Source organism: Ovis aries, chromosome 13 (genome assembly GCF_016772045.2).
Source record: "Ovis aries strain OAR_USU_Benz2616 breed Rambouillet chromosome 13, ARS-UI_Ramb_v3.0, whole genome shotgun sequence".
Lineage (NCBI taxonomy): Eukaryota > Metazoa > Chordata > Mammalia > Artiodactyla > Bovidae > Ovis > Ovis aries.
This window is the reverse complement of record NC_056066.1, coordinates 10,814,364-10,832,772: the sequence shown is the minus strand read 5'-3', so window position 1 is coordinate 10,832,772 and position 18,409 is coordinate 10,814,364. Positions and strand designations below refer to the sequence as shown.

Genomic DNA, 18,409 nt, shown 5'->3' with positions numbered 1-18,409 from the left:
AGGCAGAGTCATGCCCAGCCCCAGAGAAAAGGGGCAAGGAGGCTTCCCAGAGCAAAGTGACAGGGAAGGGTCCTGCCGGTCAGGCAGGAAGGGGGAGGCAAAGTCTCGAGCAAGTTAATGACAGAGGACACAGCGCGGTCCTGCTGGCTGGGTCCTGCTGGGGTGGAGCTATGAGCTGGCCGCGGAGCCGGCCAAGTGCAGGGGCATGGGCTGTACCTGGGGAGGAGCCGGCGCCACAGAGCAGCTGCAGGGATGGGGGCCATCTGGGCTTGAGGGCATCAGCCCTGTTTTCTGTGTGTATGACTGATGCCAGGTGGCACGGGGGAAGGGGTGTAGCCCCTGAGGGTGCTGAGTGACCTGGGGGTGAGCTGGGAGTGGGCTGGTCCTTCAAGCCTCCAGGGGCCTCAGCCGCCGTGGGACGAGGCAGCCTGCCTAAGGTAATCAGGATACAGTAGGTGCTCAGTCAGCACGGCTTGCTGGGCCTGCAATCTGCACGGCCGAGAGCCAGAGCACCTCTCCACAGGCTTCCCAAGTTCAGTACAGCCAGCGCTGGGCGCCCCGCCCCCCGCCCCGCAGGCCAACTCATCCTCCGTTATCTCCAGTTTTAATGAAAGATGCCGCCACCACCACCACCTCCAGCTGCCCAGGGAACGTGCCCAGAATCCCGGCTCCTTTCGCCTCACTGGCCCCACACTCCTTACAAAGGCCCAGTCCCTGGGGAGTCCAGTCTGAACCATCTCTGCATATTAGTACCCACTCTCCGCTCTCCAAGCTCCAGCCCCCCGAACCCCAGCCCGAGGTGCCCGAGACGGCCTTCCTGCCTCACAGGACACACGGGGGACGGGGCGGAAGGAGGTCAGAGGTTACCGTGGCCACAGGGACAGGAAGTAGCTGAGACATGGGAGGAAAGGTGGGCGCACGCAGTCATGGGCGCCTCCCCCCGAGAGGCTGCGGATCCTGACCTCGCGGAACTGGCTGTGTGATGCTGGGCAGGGCACTGACTCTGCCGGCTCACTGCATCGTGTATAACACGGAGCAGCAGGGATGGCCATCCAGTCATTAATCACACTGAAATGCTTCTTATTTACAGATAAGAATATCAATAACACTGTAGCATTCTGTATACGTCAGTTTATTGCATATTCAATGTCTTGCTCATAGCAATGGACTATAAAGTAGTCGTAGTCTTAACTGTCATGAATGTTCATAACAGCCTACTACTGGGAGGACCGGGGAAGCCAACTGTGTGCCTGGGTCAGTGGCCAGCATGCAGTGACTGCCACGCCTTGGATGGAGTGGGCACTTTCCCGGTGCATCGGAGGAGATGACAGAGAGGCTCTCTAAGTCCCTTTCAGGTCTGACATTCTGTGGTTAATAAACACCCCAGAGCAGGGTGAAACCCCATCCCTTCCACCCTGTGCTGATCGAGCCGGTCAGGCTCCCCGCCAGCCAGCCTTCTCCCCTACTGCGTCCCGTCCGTTCACCAGCAGGACTGAAGGCATCGCTCACGCCACGGGAGGAACTCTATGCAGTTCACGCTGCAATGACTACATCCTTGACGGCTCCCATCTGTTCTTTTCAGCACAAAACAATTCCCCTTGAATCATGGTAAAAAGGTCTTAGTACCCATGTCCTTAGAAAATGCTGCCACCTTGGATTTAAATTCAATAAGAGGAAGCCCAACATGAAAACCCCTTACAAATTCATCACCTGTGGTCAAACCTCCTAAGTTGGGTGTCCCTTGAAAGGAACAGTACTCGCCTATGGCTTTGATCAGAGACCATGATTTGCAGATGCTGCCTATGCGAGTTTAGGGAAGGCAGGAACTTAAAAATATTTGTATTTATTTATTTTGCTGTACTGGGCCTTAGTTGCAGCATACAAACTCTTAGTTGTGACCTGTGGGGTCCAGTTCCCTGCCCAGGGATTGAATCTGGACCCCCTGCCCTGGCAGTTTGGAGTCTTAGCCACTGGACCAGAAGTCCCTAGAGCTGATACTTTAAAAAGTGCTCTGTGGAACTTGGCTCAGACAGTAAAGAACCTGCCTCCCAATGCAGGAGATGCAGGTTCGATCCCTGGGATGGGAAGACCCCCTGGAGAAGGGAATGGGCAACCCATGCCAGTATTCTTGCCTGGAAAATTCCATGGACAGAGGAATTTTGTGGGCTACAGGCCATAGCGTCATAGAGAATCACATATTCACTTCACTTTCTGGGGATCTTGGAGTCTGTTTCCTTCAGTGCTGGCCTAGTGGGGGACAGTCCAGACTGAGTCCACAGAGTAAACTCATCAAAAGCCTTTCAGTTGAAGCTGCGTTTCTGAGGCCAGTTCCTGGAGTACTGGAGAGGGCCCCGGGCCTCGTCTATGCTGGGCCTCGTCTACGCCTGGCCTCGTCTACGTGACAATCTTAAACACCCTCCTCCCGACTGTGTGGCCACCCCCATCATCAGTTCGCTCTGACACAGCCTTACCCTCTCCCCTTCTCTGTGGGTCCTCGCCTACTGATGTGTGGATTTGGGGAACACGTTCCGGCTGCTGTTGGGCTACACTGAACCAGTCTTAGGCCAGTCACAGTAGACAAGCAGTCAGGGCTGCCTCCAAAGCACCCAGAACCTCAGAACCTAAATCAGTACCTTCCCTCCAGCTGGCCTGTGGCCTCCGTTTCCGTAGTGGGGCTGACGTTCTCCATGGAAAGGCTGGTCACCATCCAAGACACACAATGACATCTTCGTCTGAGCAGGCTGTCCTAGCAGAATACCACGGCCTGGAGGCCTTAGACAACACACTTTATTTTACCCCTCACTTTATTGCTGGGGGCTGAGATCTGAGACAGGGGTGGGGGGGTGGCGTGATGGGGTTTGGGCGAAGGCTATGGTTTCCCCCCAGAGGATTTCTGGTGACTCTCCTAGGGGACCCAGACCCACCTAGGAGGGTCCAACCTCACGGCCTCAAGTCACCTGATGCCCCACCTCCTGACACCATTGCACCCGGCAGGAAGGTTTCTTCATATGAATGTGAATCCAAACGCTTGTTTGAAGCGGAGGGTATTCTTGAGAGCAGGCAGGAAGAAGCGCGCCCAGAGAGGGGTATGGGAGGCACCCTGGGAGGTGGGGGTGGCTACTGGCAAACCTGATCCTCATCTTCCCAGGACACATGGATTTGGGGCGCCTGACCCACTCGGGGCCCACGCTGGCGCGGCCAGCCCCTGCACGCCGCCTGAATGGGGTGTCGGTTCTGACGAGTGCCTCTTCCTTTTGGATGCCTCCATGTTCTCCTTTGACTTTTTTCTTCTTTCCTATCTTTCCCCCTGGGTCTTGAGTTTCTACCCAGCATTGCACCTATGTGCCTGGCATTCTTTAAAAGAGTGGAAACTGTGGCTACGGAGTTGAAAATCTCCGTGACTCCGTGGTCTAAATTCTCTGACAGCTCCCCTTGGGGAAGATGGTGGGTAGGATTCACCAGCATAGCACATTTCTGCTAAAACCATTATTTCGTCCCAAGAAACAGCTTTCAAAGGTTTGAAGGAAAACTGATTTTCGATTTCAGAGAAAGAACATGGGTATATTTCTACACCTCTTGTTTTTCTTATCTGACAACGTTTTAATTTTCATCGGGTTGACATTCTGCGGTAAATGTGTGGTTAACTCTTTCACATACAGAAGTTCGTTATCAGCTAAGCCTCCCAGGGACAAAACCACCCCCCTCAACATTTCATTTGCAGGAACATTTGAGACCCCCCAGACGCGACGGTGTTGACTTAGGGACAGGAATACTGCTGCTTCTGTCTCCTTTCTTCTCTTCTAACATAAAGAGAAGAGAGCTCTTTTCCCACCCAGCCCCCCGTTTTTCTTGGTAACAAGTGTTGATTAAGGCAGAAGACGTTCTCATTCTTAAGTTGTGGAAACTCTGACTCTGTGGTCTGAGAGGCCCAGCCGGGGTCTCAGAAACTGTGGGTCAGATACAGAACTCCTGCGTGAAGGATGCTCAGTACCAGAGAACCAGCTCAGCTGCACTGAGTGCCCCCTCTCCCCCCACAGAGCACATAGCGCCCCCGCTTATCTTATTCCCACCTGGGGAGTCAGGCGACCTTTTCTTTGATGCCGTTAACCTACCTGAACCCCATCCCCACCCCCAGCCCACAGCCTGGTGACCCTGAACTTGGTTTTGCCACATTTCCCTCAGCGTGTGGGGGATTCCCAGGTGGTGCGGTGGTAAAGCATTGTCTACCTGCAATGCAGGAGACGTTAAGAGACGCAGGTTCAAGCCCTGGGTCGGGAAGATCCCTTGGAGAAGGAAATGGCAACCCGCTCCAGTATTTCTTGCCTGGGGAATCCCATGGACAGAGGAGCCTGACGGGCTACAGTCCACGGGGTTGCAAAGAGTTGGACATGACTGAGTGACTGGGCGTGCATGCCTCCGCATTTACGCTGAGTGAAGATGGATCTGTGTTGACTGAATGAATTAATGGACCATCTTATCAGTGTGATTGCTGATACACTCAAGCATTCATTCAGGGCCTATGGCTGCCCGCATTGAGGAAGTAGTTTAAACAAACAATAGGTGACATGGACGGCCCCAGCAACAATCAGAAATGACCAGAAGTTTCGAAACTCAACAGTGGTGAGCCAGTGGGCAGGGGTCAGGAAGTTGACCGTACTTTATTAGATGTGTAGGCCATTGTGAACGCAAGTGAGAGGAAGGAAACAGATCCAGAATTCTCACAAATAGTCTTAGAAGATAAAAATCCAAAGAATCTCCATTGCCTACGGTGCTAGTAGTCACTCTGTGCTCTGGGATGCTAGGATGCTTGACTTTTCAATGCTTTATAATTTTTAAAAGGTATTTATTTATTTGACCATGTTGGGTCTTAGTTGCATCATGCGGGATCTTCCGTTGCAGCACACAGATTCTCTAGCTGTGGCACACAGGCTTGGATGCTCCTTGAGAGCCCAGTTGTCCCACAGCATGTGGGATCTCAGTTCCCTGATCAGGGATCTAACTCTGGCATTGGAAGGAGGATTCTTAACTACTGGACAGCCAGTCAACTCCCTGACTTGATGGTCTTTTTCCCTTTTCAGCTAGCTCGGGTAAGCCTCGTTGGCCATGATACTGCCACTGTGCAAAACTGGTGACATTTGAAAACACATTGGAGGCAGGGAAAGTTGGGAGGTGGAAGGAAATGATAAGATGCTCTGGCAGGTCTGCAGTCGGGAGGGCTGAAGGTGAGGGTGGACGATACAGGAGATGGAGGGGGCTACGTATGCCAGGGTCCTGGAGAGGTCCAAGCAACAACTCCTGGGAAGGGATTCCACCCGATGGCAAAGGTGCGGGGAACCGAAGGGACTGAAGTGTTGCCTCATGGGCACGAGAGGGCTGTTAAAAGAAACAAGGACAAGAAGGACTGAAGGTTGTTTGAGTGCATGTTTATTTTTAACTTTTTATTTTGGGAGAATTATAGATTTTCATGCAGTTGTAAATGACAAGAGATCCGGTACAGCCTTCATTCAGTCCTCCCCACATTTACAGCATGGTATCACAACCAGGAAGTTGACCTCACTGCAATCTATCAGTCTTGCTGACCTAGCAATCTTACATGTTCTCGTTCATGCACGTGTGTCTTTATTTCCATGCGACTTTCCCACATGCGTAGATTTCTGTGACCGTGAGCAGAGCCAATGTACACAAAAGTTCCTATCGCAAGATCCCTCCCACTGCCTTTTTGTGACCACAGGCCACCATCCTCCCTGACCCCTGGCAGACACTGAGCCACTCTCCATCTCTATGATTTTTGTCATTTTAAGACTACAAGATAAATGGAATCACATGATATGTAACTTTTGAAACTGGCTTTTTTTCACTCAACCTAATTCCTTTGCGATCTACCTTTCTGCACATAATTCCTTTTCCGATCCATCTTTCTGCATTCCTTAGCTGGCATTGTCCAAACATTATCCAAAAAAAGTGTTTCTCTCCTCCTCACTCCATGCCATGCTTTTTCCGTATCACTATCGATGGCAACCCACTCCAGTATTCTTGCCTGGAGAACCCCATAGACAGAGGAGCCTGGCAGGCTATAATCCACGGGGTCACAAAGAGTCAGACACGACTGAGCAGCTGGAACACACGCAGACCGTTTGCTAGCTTTTTAAATCATTTCATTATTTTATCACTACCACCATTGCTTCTTTTGGGTTTACTGGACACACTGTTGTAACATTTGCAAGTAGAGATAGTCCTACTTCTTTTCTTTCTAGTATTTAGGCAGCTACGTGTTCTTTCATCTGATTGCATTGACTAAAACCCCAGTGGCGAGTTAAGTAGAAGAGGAAATAGTAGGTTTTGAGCAGAGCTGGAGCACCAGAGGATGAAGGCACTGTGTCTTGACGAAGCTCAGGGCTAGAGGTAGGCGTCTGTACAGAGCAGCACAGCATCCTTGCCAAGACCTCAGCTCAGAAGCCCAGACAAGCCTCTAGTCCCATCACTGAGGGTCCTCTAGCCATGCGACCTTGCTGGGCAACCTCAGGCAATTCTCCAAACCTCGCTGTGCCTCAGTGTCTCATTTATAAAATGGGAGGAATCATGATAACATCTTCTTCATGGTGTAGTTGTCAGGATCAAATCAGGACATATTTGTGAGGGCTTGTCATTGTTACTTGAAGACGAATTATTAACATGTACTTTTAAACGCTCCCAGTGTTAATTCCTAATGTGGCAAACAATGATGGATATAATCTACAAAAACAAAAGCTTCGGGGTGGGGCCCTCGGTAATTTTTGAAAGCGTGAAGAGGTCTAACACCAAAGGTTTGAGAATCACTGTCTTTGTCATATTGGTTGTTTAAAGAATTGAAATATGTCCAAGTTTGTTGGTCAATACCTGCTCTTTGCACTTCTCAAATGATCCGTCTGCACTCCTTCTCCCGGCTTCTCCCACACATCAGCAACTGAAGGGTCACCCTGCGGCAGACGGGAGCTGTGGGATGCTGGCTTCACCCTTACACTGGCATCCCTCATGCTGATTCCCGACCCCCTCTATCCCGCTTGTTCAACACTTTGAATCTCACGCCTACAGAGAAACCACCTGCGTCACCCTCTGTGTTTTTGTGGTGACCTGGGGTCCATGAAAACCTTTTCTCCTGCTATCTTCTTCATCCCTGCTTCTTCTGACCCATTTAAGTTTGCTATTTGAAATTATTTCCTGAAAGTAAAAGTGGGATCTTTTTTTTAAAGGTAGGCATGAGGGGGCTTCTTTGGTGGCTCGGTGATAAAGAATCCTCCAGCCAATGCAGGAGACAAGGGTTCAATTCCTGTCCAGGAAGATCCCACATGCCGCGGAGCAACTAAGCCCGTACTCCACAACTATTGAGCCTGTAATCTAGAGCTGGGGAACTGCAACTACTGAAGTCTGTGCCCTAGAGCCCGCTCTCTGCGATGAGAAGCCTGCACATTGCTAGGGAGCAGCCCCCACCCTCCACAACTAGAGAAAGCCTGAGCAGCAGTGAAGACCCGGCACAGCCGAAAATAAATAGATATTAAAAAAAAAAAAAAAGAAATAGTGTGAGTTGCTCAGTCATACAAGACTCTTTGCGACCCCATGGACTGTTGCCTGCCAGGCTCCTCTGTCCATGAGATTCTCCAGGCGAGGAGTGGGTTGCCATTTCCTTCTCCAGGGGAATCTTCCCAACCCAGGAATTGAACTCCGGTCTCTTGCATTGCAAGCAGATTATCTGCCGTACCAAAAAAAAAAAAAAGTAGTTCCTTTAAAAAAAAAAAAAAAGGTAGGTATGGAGGCAGCAATAGTGGGATTTCCTGTGATTCTGGTCCCATTGCCTTGAGCTGTGTGACTTCAGGCAACTGACTGAACCTCAGTTCCCTTACGTGTAAGGTGGGGTGACAGTCTCTCCCTCTGAGGGTTGCAGTGAGCATGGAAGGTAATCTCTACAAGGGAGCAGCCACAGGCGGGGCTCAGGTGTCACAGCTACTGTTTTATAAATAGCCCCAAATGGAGGACGTGAGCTCTGAATTCTTCAAAGATAATGATCTGAATTCAACCACAACACTTCACAAACACTTCCCAGTGACCCAGATAGTGTAGGCAGAGCCCTGCCTCCAGCTAGAGGAGCCTCCACCGCTGGTGACAAGCGCGCTTGCTCCTGACGCTAGCTATGGGGGGACTCACTGAACTAGAAGTCGGGGCTCTGTCGCGTCCCAGGTTTGCAGCTATTCGTCGAATGGAACAAGGCCTGTTTCCTTAATCAACAAAAGGGCAGGTTAAGCTTAATTATCGCTGGAGTTTCTCCCAGCTCTCAGATCCTGGGATCCTATTGAGATTAATGGTAAACATGTCCTGTAATATTTTAGTTTGCACCTGAAACACCTGCTTTTTCTGAGGCTCAGACTGCTGGGTGGGCTCCCCAAGGAATTTGGAGACTGTCTCTTACATTTAGATAAACCTCTGAATATTCATTGGAAGGACTGAGGCTGAAGCTGAAGCTCCAATACTTTGGCCACCATCAGGTGCCCTGATGAGGTGCTCTCATCAGGGAAAGACTGAGGGCAGGAGGAGAAGAGGGTGACAGAGGATGACATGGCTGGATGGCATCACTGACTCGATGGACAGGAGTTTGAGCAAACTCTGAGAGACAGTGAAGGACAGGGAAGCCTGGCGTGCTGCAGTCCACGGAGTCACAAAGTTGGAGACGACTTAGCGATTGAACAACAACAGCAAATCTCGGGGTTCTTCTTAGATTTGACACAGAGAGTGTTTTGAGGTCAAGAACCACAGCATTTCTTTATCCAGTGCGCCAAACTTTAATGGCTCCTACCTTCCTCGTGTAAAGCTCAGTGAACCATCACCTAGAAGTCCCTGCGCTTGGTGAGCTCTTCTGATGTCTACCCCCAGTCTCGAGCATGTGGATGGCCAGGCAGATGGGGACAAAGATGAAGCCAGGCACTCAGAGCTGGCCTGGCTGTTCGGGCAAACACAACTTGACCTTGATTCACTCACAAAGTGAAGAATCTTATCTCAGACCTTGCCCACATCCTTTGGAAGCCCCTTCCCTTTCCCTGTCTTTCACGTCACTCGCGCAGGCCACAGGGGCCGTATGAGTGCTCTTTTGTTTTCAGCAACATCAGAAAAGAATAATAATAATAAATCACCTAGTCCACAACTGCTTTCACCCATCCACCTTTCCTCCAGCCAAAGGAGTTCTCAGTGCACCCTCTCAGATGCTCTTCCTGGGAACAAGTGTTCCAGAAGCAGGTTTAGCGGTGCCTAAGGACCCCGCTGGTCGGCCCCTGGGGGAGGTGGACCCCTGGGGAGGGGGCATCCACTGCTAGATGCCGAACTCGGCTGCAGCCCCCAGCAGCTTCGAGGCACTTGTGAGAAATCGTCCCAGCATTCACACTCCCCCTATCATTTCAACAAGCCTCCCGCAGGCCACATGTCTGCATGTCAAAGTGTGAGAGGCTCTGCTGTGCACAAGTGAAGCAGAGTCCTTCTGGCTCTAGAGAATCAGACTTCCAGCTCAAAGGACCGACTTCCCTCCAGGTGCTGGTATTTCTGGGTAACTCGAGGGACACGAAAACACCTCAGCCCAAAACTCATCTTAGTTCTTTGCGGTTGCCATTGTTTAGTCGCTAAATCGTGTCCGACTCTTGGTGACCCCCAGGACTACAGCCCCCTAGGCTCCTCTGTCCATGGGATTCCCCAGGCAAGAATACTGGAGTGGGCTGTCATTTCCTTCTCCAGGGGATCTTCCTGACCCAGGGATTGAACCCGGGTCTCCTGCATTGGCACTTTACTACCAAGCCACTGGGGAAGCCCAGATCTTAGTTCTATTCTCTTCTAAAACAAAACGGCAAAACACAAAGGGTGGCTTTATGTTGGGGGGAGTGGCATTGAAAGCCCATGCAGAGCGAGAGAAAGGGTGTCAGGACCCCACCTCCAATTAGGAAGCCCGGGTCTGCATCTCTTGTCACTCCTACCGGGTGGCCGGTCACTTAGAGGAAGGGAAGTGACTGCCCTGCATCACCAAGTTTCTCACCTTTTATTGGAAACCCAAGCAGCAGGAGCTGTCCTCTGGAAACAGCAGCAGATGGTTGATGGTCTGGTCTAACGTCCAGAAGGAGAGAGCAGGACCTCCCTGGTGGCCCAGTGGAAGAGAATCTGCCTGCCAACGCAAGGGACACTGGTTCAACCCCTGGTCCAGAAAGATCCCACCTGCTCCAGGGCAACCAAGCCTGTTCGCCACAACTACGGAGCGCCTGCTCTAGAGCTGGTGAGCCACAGCTACCGAAGCCTGTGTGCCTAGAGCCCGCGCTCTGCATTAGGCAACGCCACAATGAGCAGCCTGGGCACCCCAACTTGCCACATCTAGAGAAAAGTCCACGCAAAGCAATGAAGACCCAGCACGGCCAAAAACAAATCCATAAATCTCTAAAAGATGAAAAGAACAAGAAGAAGAGGCAAGAAAGGAGAGCGCAGACGCCTGGGAGACAGAATAGCTGGTCTGAATCCCTGGACATCCAGTGGATGCCTCAGCTCTCTCTCCCCCTGCATGGGCGTGGTGAGATGGAGGAGGTGAGGCTCCAGCGATCCACTGGAGGGAAAACAAAACAACGGAGATGAAAAGCAGTGAGTGTCCCAGGGGCCCCCGCCCTCGTCCACCTTCCTCCCAGACCTGCGTGGTGACACAGCCCAGAGCAAGGCAGCTCTCAGTGACTGTCGCCAGTGTCAGCTGGAGACATCGAAAGTGCACGGATTCCAGCACTTTAGTTGAACAGGGAATTCCCGGAGGCAACAAACCTACAAATATCCCAAGAGGAGCTGCACCTGGGCCGGTGTGGATGGAGGTGGGGTGGTTGCAGGGCAGAGGAACACGTGTGTGGGGTCCCTCCTGCGTCTTTCCAATTACCTGTCTTAGCTAAAATCTGAAATGAGACAGGAAACACCTTCAACATCAGAAGAGCTCAATTTTTACTCTCCAAGTGAGAGTGGAAGCTCTTGGGGTTTGCAGGATTAGTGATAATCACTGGCTCTCTTTCTGCCTCTGCACACACTAAAGGTAGGAGGTGGCCAGATCACATCAGTGTTCCTCTGAGCCCCTGGTAGGACCCCGCCTGGACCCCTGGTCCAAGCTCTGAGCATTCGCCCCAAGTCCCAGCGCCAGACTAGGGATGTACACAGCTCTCCTCCACTCCAGAAGCAGCACACACTTTCAATCCTCTCTGAAGAGAAAATAACATCCAATGTGGAAATGTATTGATGCTTTAAAACGACAGAGAGAAAAGCAGTTCCCTTCCCACTTGCAAAAACTTTTTCTGTGTTTGTCTCCTGAGTTGGGGAAATGGGCAGAGTAGAAAGCAGAGAAAGACTTCTGTTAGAAAGGCAGAGCCTCCGGTGGAAACAGGAAATATATTTGGAAATGTGGGTGCAAGAGTAAAGACGGAAAAAGCCCCTTTGCTGAACTCAGAAAATTTAAGAGTAAAACTAGGGAATGAGGGCAGCTGCCATGCTGTGTGAGAAGAAAATTTGTAAGGATAATATGAGGAATGGGGATGTAAAGACATTTTGCTGAGTCACATAAACAGAATTGTCCTTCGATACTCCTCTGCTTCCCTGGTGGCTCAGATGATAAAGAATCCGCCTGCAATGCAGGAGACCTGGGTTTGATCCCTGGGTCAGGAAGATCTCCTGGAGAAGAAAATGGCTACGCACTCCAGTACACTTGCCTGGAGAATTCCATGGACAGAGGAGCCTGGCGGGTTACTGTCCATGGGTTCACAAAGAGTCGGAGATGACTAAGCAACTTTCACTCACTCACTCCTCTGCAAGATTTCAGGAGAGAAGAGGAATTTTCCATTCTTTTTTTTTTTTTTAAAGATGTTGTACTGCTGTTTCTTTTATGACCAGTCTGAGAAGGACTTTTTAAAAATCCCAGATTTAATCCTATTAAAAAGAACACCCCACCCTCTGTCTGCCTTTGCTGAACACCCTCCCACTCCACCTTCTTTAGATGACATCTGGATCCAGTCTTTGCATGGTTTCCGGGCAAAGGGTTATAGTCAAGTTCTTTACTAGTTCTTAGGTATAGATCAGGGAAGTTCCATTGCTTCCAGATTTCAGGAAAGATGCTTTGATAAAAAGCAAGTCTGTGGGAGTAAGAAGTTCTGGAACTCTCCCTTGTCCCCACATGACCTCCTCGATGCTCAGGCTAATTTATGATGATCCCGGAAATTTCCATGGCCTAATTAAAAAAAGCATATCACCATGTAAATAGTTTTTAAGGACACCAAGTTGTCCCAAGGGCAATTTGCCTGGTTCTTTTCCAATTTCTGTGTTTGGAAACTTTCTTGGTTTGTGATTGAGTTGTCGGATTCTGAATGCATCTGAGGTCAATCCTTGATTCTTTGCAGTAGTGGATAATCATGAGAGTTGAGGTATACTTCTTACTGATTTTTTGGAAGTAAAATTACTTGCAGTGAAATACACAGATCTGAAGTGTACGATTTTGATGAGATTTGGCCACTAACCAAAAATGTCAGAAATGGAGACCTGATTGAAATAAAAAGGTGTTTATTTGGGGTTTGGTAGGAATACCCCAGAGAAGCCCTTGACCGAGGGGGAAAGGGCAAGGGTGGTGAGAACTGGGAGACTGGAAATGACACTATTGATACTCTATATAAAATAGATAACTAATGAGAACCTACTGTACAGGGAGCTCTACTCCATCCTCTGCGGTGACCTAAATGGGAAGGAAGTCCAAAAAATAGGGGATCTATGTATATCTACGCCTGATTCATCATGTTGTACAATAGAGACTAACACAGTATTGTAGTGCAACTAGACGCCAGTAAAAATTAAGAAAAGCAGCCCATGAATTGTCTCCCCACTCCACCCCCAACAATAAAACAAGGGAAGTTTATAAAGGGAAAACCCACAAGGTTGCAGTTAGTGACATGACTTGTTTACCAAGAATTATAGTTGGAGCTGGCAAGCATAAGGGTGCTTGTTGAGTACCAATCGGCTGACATCTGAAAACGCTGCGTGCACAGTTTCAAGGGGGGACCTTGAGGCCATCAGTTTGCAGCTGCCGGCAGATACTGCTTTGAAAACGGTTGGTGGTGTCCCTAAGTTCGGTGCAATTCAGAGAAAATTCAAGCTCTTGGTGCAGGGAGGTGTCTGAGAGCAGGTCTTCCATGGCTGCTGACTCCACTTTTGTCTGCCTGAACTGGGATGAGTCCATTATAATTTCAATTTGTCATCAGGACGAAGATGTACACCCAAGGACCCATCATTTCCATCACCCCACCGACTCCTTGCAGTCACCCGCCCACCACAACCCTGGTTTAATTCCTTTCTGTACACTAGTTTGTCTTTTCTTAAACTTTATATAAGTGGAATCAACGTGCGTGTGTGTGTTTTATCTTCTTTTGTTCAACATAACATTTTTGAGATTTCTTAAAGCTACTACAAGTGTTTCCATAGACACAAGATTTCACTCCTCCTGGATAAATACCCAGGAGTCGGATGGTTAGATCGTAGGGCAGCTATATATCTAACTTCATGTTTAAAAACTTTGAATTTTCCAAAGGAACAGTGTTATTTTCACTTCCACCAGTAATGTCAGCAAGTTGCAGTTGCTCCCTGCCAACATTTGGTATTATCAGTCTTGTATCTATTTTACCCATTCTAACGGACTCTTTACAGTGGCTTCTGATTTGCTTTTCCATGATGTCTAATGTGGTCTTGAGCACCTTTTCAAGTGATTACTGATAATCAGATATCTTCTTTGGAGAAGCGACTTGAACAGTCTTTGCCCACTTATTTATTGTATCCATCATTATGGTATCATACAGAGTAATTTCCCTAAAAATCACTCCCTAAAAATCCTCTGTGCTCTACATATTCATCTCTCCAGCCTCCCTGCTGCTGCTAAGTCGCTTCAGTCGTGTCCGACTCTGTGCGACCCCATAGACGGCAGCCCACCAGGCTCCCCCATCCCTGGGATTCTCCAGGCAAGAACACTGGAGTGGGTTGCCATTTCCTTCTCCAATACAGGAAAGTGAAAAGTTAAAGTGAAGTCGCTCAGTCGTGTCTGACTCTTAGCAGTCCCATGGACTGCAGCCTATTAGGCTTCTCCGTCCACAGGATTTTCCCGGCAAGAGTACTGGAGTGGGTTGCCACTGCCTTCTCTGTAACCCTTGGCAACCATATTTTTTTTTTTAACTGCCTTCATAGTTTTTCCTTTTCTAGAATGCCTTATAGTTAGAATCATACAATGTGTGGTCTTTAAGATTTTCTTCTTTCACTTAGTAATATTCATTAATTTCCTCTATGTCTTCTTCTGGCTTGATAGCTCATTTCTTTTTAGCCCTGAATAACATTCCATTGTCTGAATTTACCACGGTTTATTTGTCCACTCATTTACTGAGGGACATCTAAGACTGCTTTTTCTGGACAGAGAAAAAAGGAGCTGAACTAGCACCTATTCTATGACTATTATGTGCTGGGTGCTTTGCAAGTTACCTTGATATGTTATTTCACATAATATTTAAAACAAATCAGTTAAATAATAATTATTGTACAAATGTTACAGAAAAGGAAGCTGCGTCTTAGATAAGTAACTACAATAAAACTGTGGCCAGTAAGCTGGTGGAGCTACAATTTAGAGACCCAGCTTCTTCCCTTTCCACCTTTTCTTGCCTTATTATGATTACTACAATTACCAGAATTTAATTATGTGACAGGCTTCCCAGGGGGCGCTAATGGTAAAGAACCTGCCTGCCAAAGCAGGAGATGATAGGAGACGCGGGTGCGATCCCTGGGTTGGGAAGATCCCCTGGAGGAGGGCATGGCAGCCTACCCCAGTATTCTTGCCTGGAGAATCCCATGGACAGAGGAGCCTGGTGGGCTACGGTCCATGGGGTTGCAAAGAGTCAGAGATGGCTTTTCAGAGATGACTGAAGTGACTCAGTAGGCACGTTACGTCTCAGGTTCCTCTGCAACTGCTGGCCCACTCGGCCATTCAGATTGTTGTTGTTCAGTCCCTTCTGGGTTAGAGGTGGGGCAAGCCGTTCACATTCTCCTCATCCTCTTGGGGGTGTCAGGAGGGTCCTGCATCCTGGATGGGGATAGGGGGTGGTCTCCAGGTCGGTGAGTGGATGGGCAGAGCGTGAGGGCTCAGAGAAGCTCCAGCCCACGCTGAGTGACTGACTCACAACTGGCAGACGGGCCTCTGCAGCCGTGCGTGCAGCCACCTGCCCAGAGCCGATGCCCTTCTCCTGGGTGGCGAGGCCAGCTGCAGGCAGCCCTGACCGCCTCACTGTCTCCCATTTCCTGTGCCGTCCTGTCCACCTCCTCCACACAGCCTATTACTTTTTCCTGAAAAATCTCATCTCTTGAAGCAGGGCCACGTGTCTAGAGAGACACACAGTGGAATCCCTGTTCTGATGAGACCAGCACGTCTCCCTCCCCATGATAGCTGGGTGTTCGCCCGCTCCTTCAGGTGTCTTTAGTGGGAAACCAGTGACGGTTTTTTGGGCCAAGGGAGGGTCAGGCTTTGTGGTGTGAGGAGAAATCTGGTAAACTCAGAGGTGGGCAGATGGGTGAGAAACACATTTCCTACTCACCACACACTGAGTGAACACTTAAAAGTATTTCTCCTCCAAGAAACGATTTCTCAACAGATACATTTCATCCCTCAGTTAAATCCATGGGGCTTTCCCCGCTGCCCGACTTTCCTCATGTTAGTGAAGTGAAAGTCACTCAGTTGCGTCCAACTATTTGTGATCCCATGGACTATATCCTGGAAGTCTCCAGGCCAGACTACTGGAGTGTGGGTAGCCTTTCCCTTCTCCAGGGGATCTTCCCAACCCCAGGATCGAACCTAGGTCTCTCTCATTGCAGGCGGATTCTTTACCAGCTGAGCCACCAGGGAGGCCCTTCCTCATGTTCCTTGTAAACTATGCTTGCTTGGCGGGAGTCGTCAGAATAAAACCCCAGCTGTTTCTATTCATTTAGTTTGAAAGACACTGTAGCTTGGAGAAGAACTTGCTGAAGTTAAATTTTGAACCATCTCTGATCTAAAGATTTCTACAGAACCTTCAACAGCCTGAGTTTCTTTCCAGGAAAAAGTGGGGTACACGCCAACCCCTTAAATCAAGGGAAGAAAAGTGGGATTCGATCGTTTTGATGGTTGACTGTGCCCGTGTTTGGAAGCTCCTGGATTACTAAGGTGCCTTTTTGTCTTGGCAGAGGCTTGTCATGATGACCCTCCGAGTCTCAGAAACGCCATGTTCAAGGTCCTCAGGTACGAGGTGGGCACCATGATAAACTGCGACTGCAAGGCAGGCTTCCGCAGGGTGTCGGCCGTCATGCGCTGCGTGGGGGACTCCAGCCACTCTGCCTGGAACAACAGATGCTTCTGCAACAGCACCTGTAAGAGTTTCCACTGGTAACCCCGAGGGAAGGAGAAAAACTGTAGCAAAGAAGGAGGCAGGGCTGCAACTTGCCTTGGGGGCTGGTTGGGGGAGGGGGTAGAATTCCTTTACAATGTTGTTAGTTTCTGCTGGATAAGGAAGTGAATCAGCTACAAGTATACATATGTCCCCTCCCTCCTGAGCCTCCCTCCACCCCTCATCCTACCCCTCCAGGTCACCACAGGGCACTGAGCTGAGCTCCGTGTGCTGTACAGCAGCTCCCCACTAGCTGTTTCACACACAGCCGTGTATATGTGTAACTGCTACTCCCTCAGTTTGTCCCACCCTCCCCTTCCCCTGCTGTGTGCACACGTCCGTTCTCTGCATCTGCGTCTCTATTCCTGCCCTGCAGATAGCTTCATCTGCACCGCTTTTCCACGACTCAGAAAGACACACGCGCCTCAGTGTTTACAGCAGCACTATTTACAATAGCCAGGACATGGAAGCAAACTAAACGTCCGTTCGCAGAGGAATGGATAGAGATGTGCTACATATATACAAGGGAATATTACTCAGCCGTAAAAAGGGATGATATTGGGTCACTTGTAGAGATTTGGGTGGACCTAGAGTCTGCCACACCAAGCCCTCAAGGAAACCACACTTTAAGAGGGCGTGGAGGGGGGCAGACATTACACTAATAATCATAAACAACTGAAAATAAATGTTCATAGTGATGTGAACGTAGCGCATGCAGCTGAGCTGTTCTCCACAGCACCTGCCATTCTTCAGTTCAGTTCAGTTCAGTCGCTCAGTCCTGTCCAACTCTTTGCAGCTCCACAGTCTGCAGCCGCCAGGCTTCCCTGTCCTTTCCCAGCTCCCGGAGCCTACTCAAATTCATGTCCATCAAGTTAGTGGTGCCAGCCAACCACTTCATCCTCTGTCGTCCCCTTCTCGTCCTGCCTTCAATCTTTCCCAGCATCAGGGTGTTTTTTTAACGAGCCAGCTCTTTACATCAGGTGGCCAAAGTATTGAAGTTTCAGCTTTAGCAGCAGTCTTTCCAATGAACACCTAGGACTGATTTCCTTGAAGGTTGACTGGTTGGATCTGCTTGCAGTCCAAGGGACTCTCAAGAGTCTTCTCCAACACCACAGTTAAAAGCATCAATTTTTCGGCGCTCAGCTTTCTTCACAGTCCAACTCTCACATCCATACATGACTACTGGAAAAACCATGGCTTTGATTAGAAAGACCTTTGTTAGTAAAGTAATGTCACTGCTTTTGAATATGCTCTCTGGGTTGGTCATAGCTTTTCTTCCAAGGAGCAAGCGTCTTTTAATTTCATGGCTGCAATCACCATCTGCAGTGATTTGGGAGCCCCCCAAAATAAATTCTGCCATTGTTTCCATTGTTTCCCCATCTATTTGCCATGAAGTGATGGGACTGGATACCATGATCTTAGTTTTCTGAATATTGAGCCTTAAGCCATTTTTTTCACTCTCCTCTTTCATTTTCATCACTAGGCTCTTCGGTTCTTCACTTTCTGCCATAAGGGTGGTGTCATCTGCATATCTGAGGTTATTGATATTTCTCCCGGCAATCCTGATTCCAGCTTGTGCTTCATCCAGCCCAGCGTTTCACATGATGTACTCTGCATATAAGTTAAATAAGCAGGGTGACAATATACAGTCTTGACATATTCCTTTCCCAGTTTGGAACCAGTCCATTGTTCCATGTCCAATTCTAACTGTTGCTTCTTGACCTGCATACAGATTTCTCAGGAGGCAGGTCAGGTGGTCTGGTATTCCCATCTCTTTAAGAATTGTCCACTTTGCTGTGATCCACACAGTCAAAGGTTTTAGTGTAGTCAATAAAGCAGAAGTAGATGTTTGTCTGGAATTCTCTTGCTTTTTCTATGATCCAAATATCATAGGATGTTGGCAATTTGATCTCTGGTTCCTCTGCCTTTTTTAAATCCAGCTTGAGCATCTG

At 49.2% G+C, this 18,409-nt stretch overlaps 1 protein-coding gene across 1 annotated transcript in view; it reads left to right on the top strand.

Annotated features, from left to right (window-relative positions):
• The window catches only part of IL2RA (interleukin 2 receptor subunit alpha), a 43,463-nt gene that overhangs the window by 12,564 nt on the left and 12,490 nt on the right, over positions 1 to 18,409 (top strand). Inside the window, 1 exon segment of the mRNA NM_001009415.1 lies at positions 16,258 to 16,440. Coding sequence (NP_001009415.1) covers positions 16,258 to 16,440 — 183 coding nt within the window.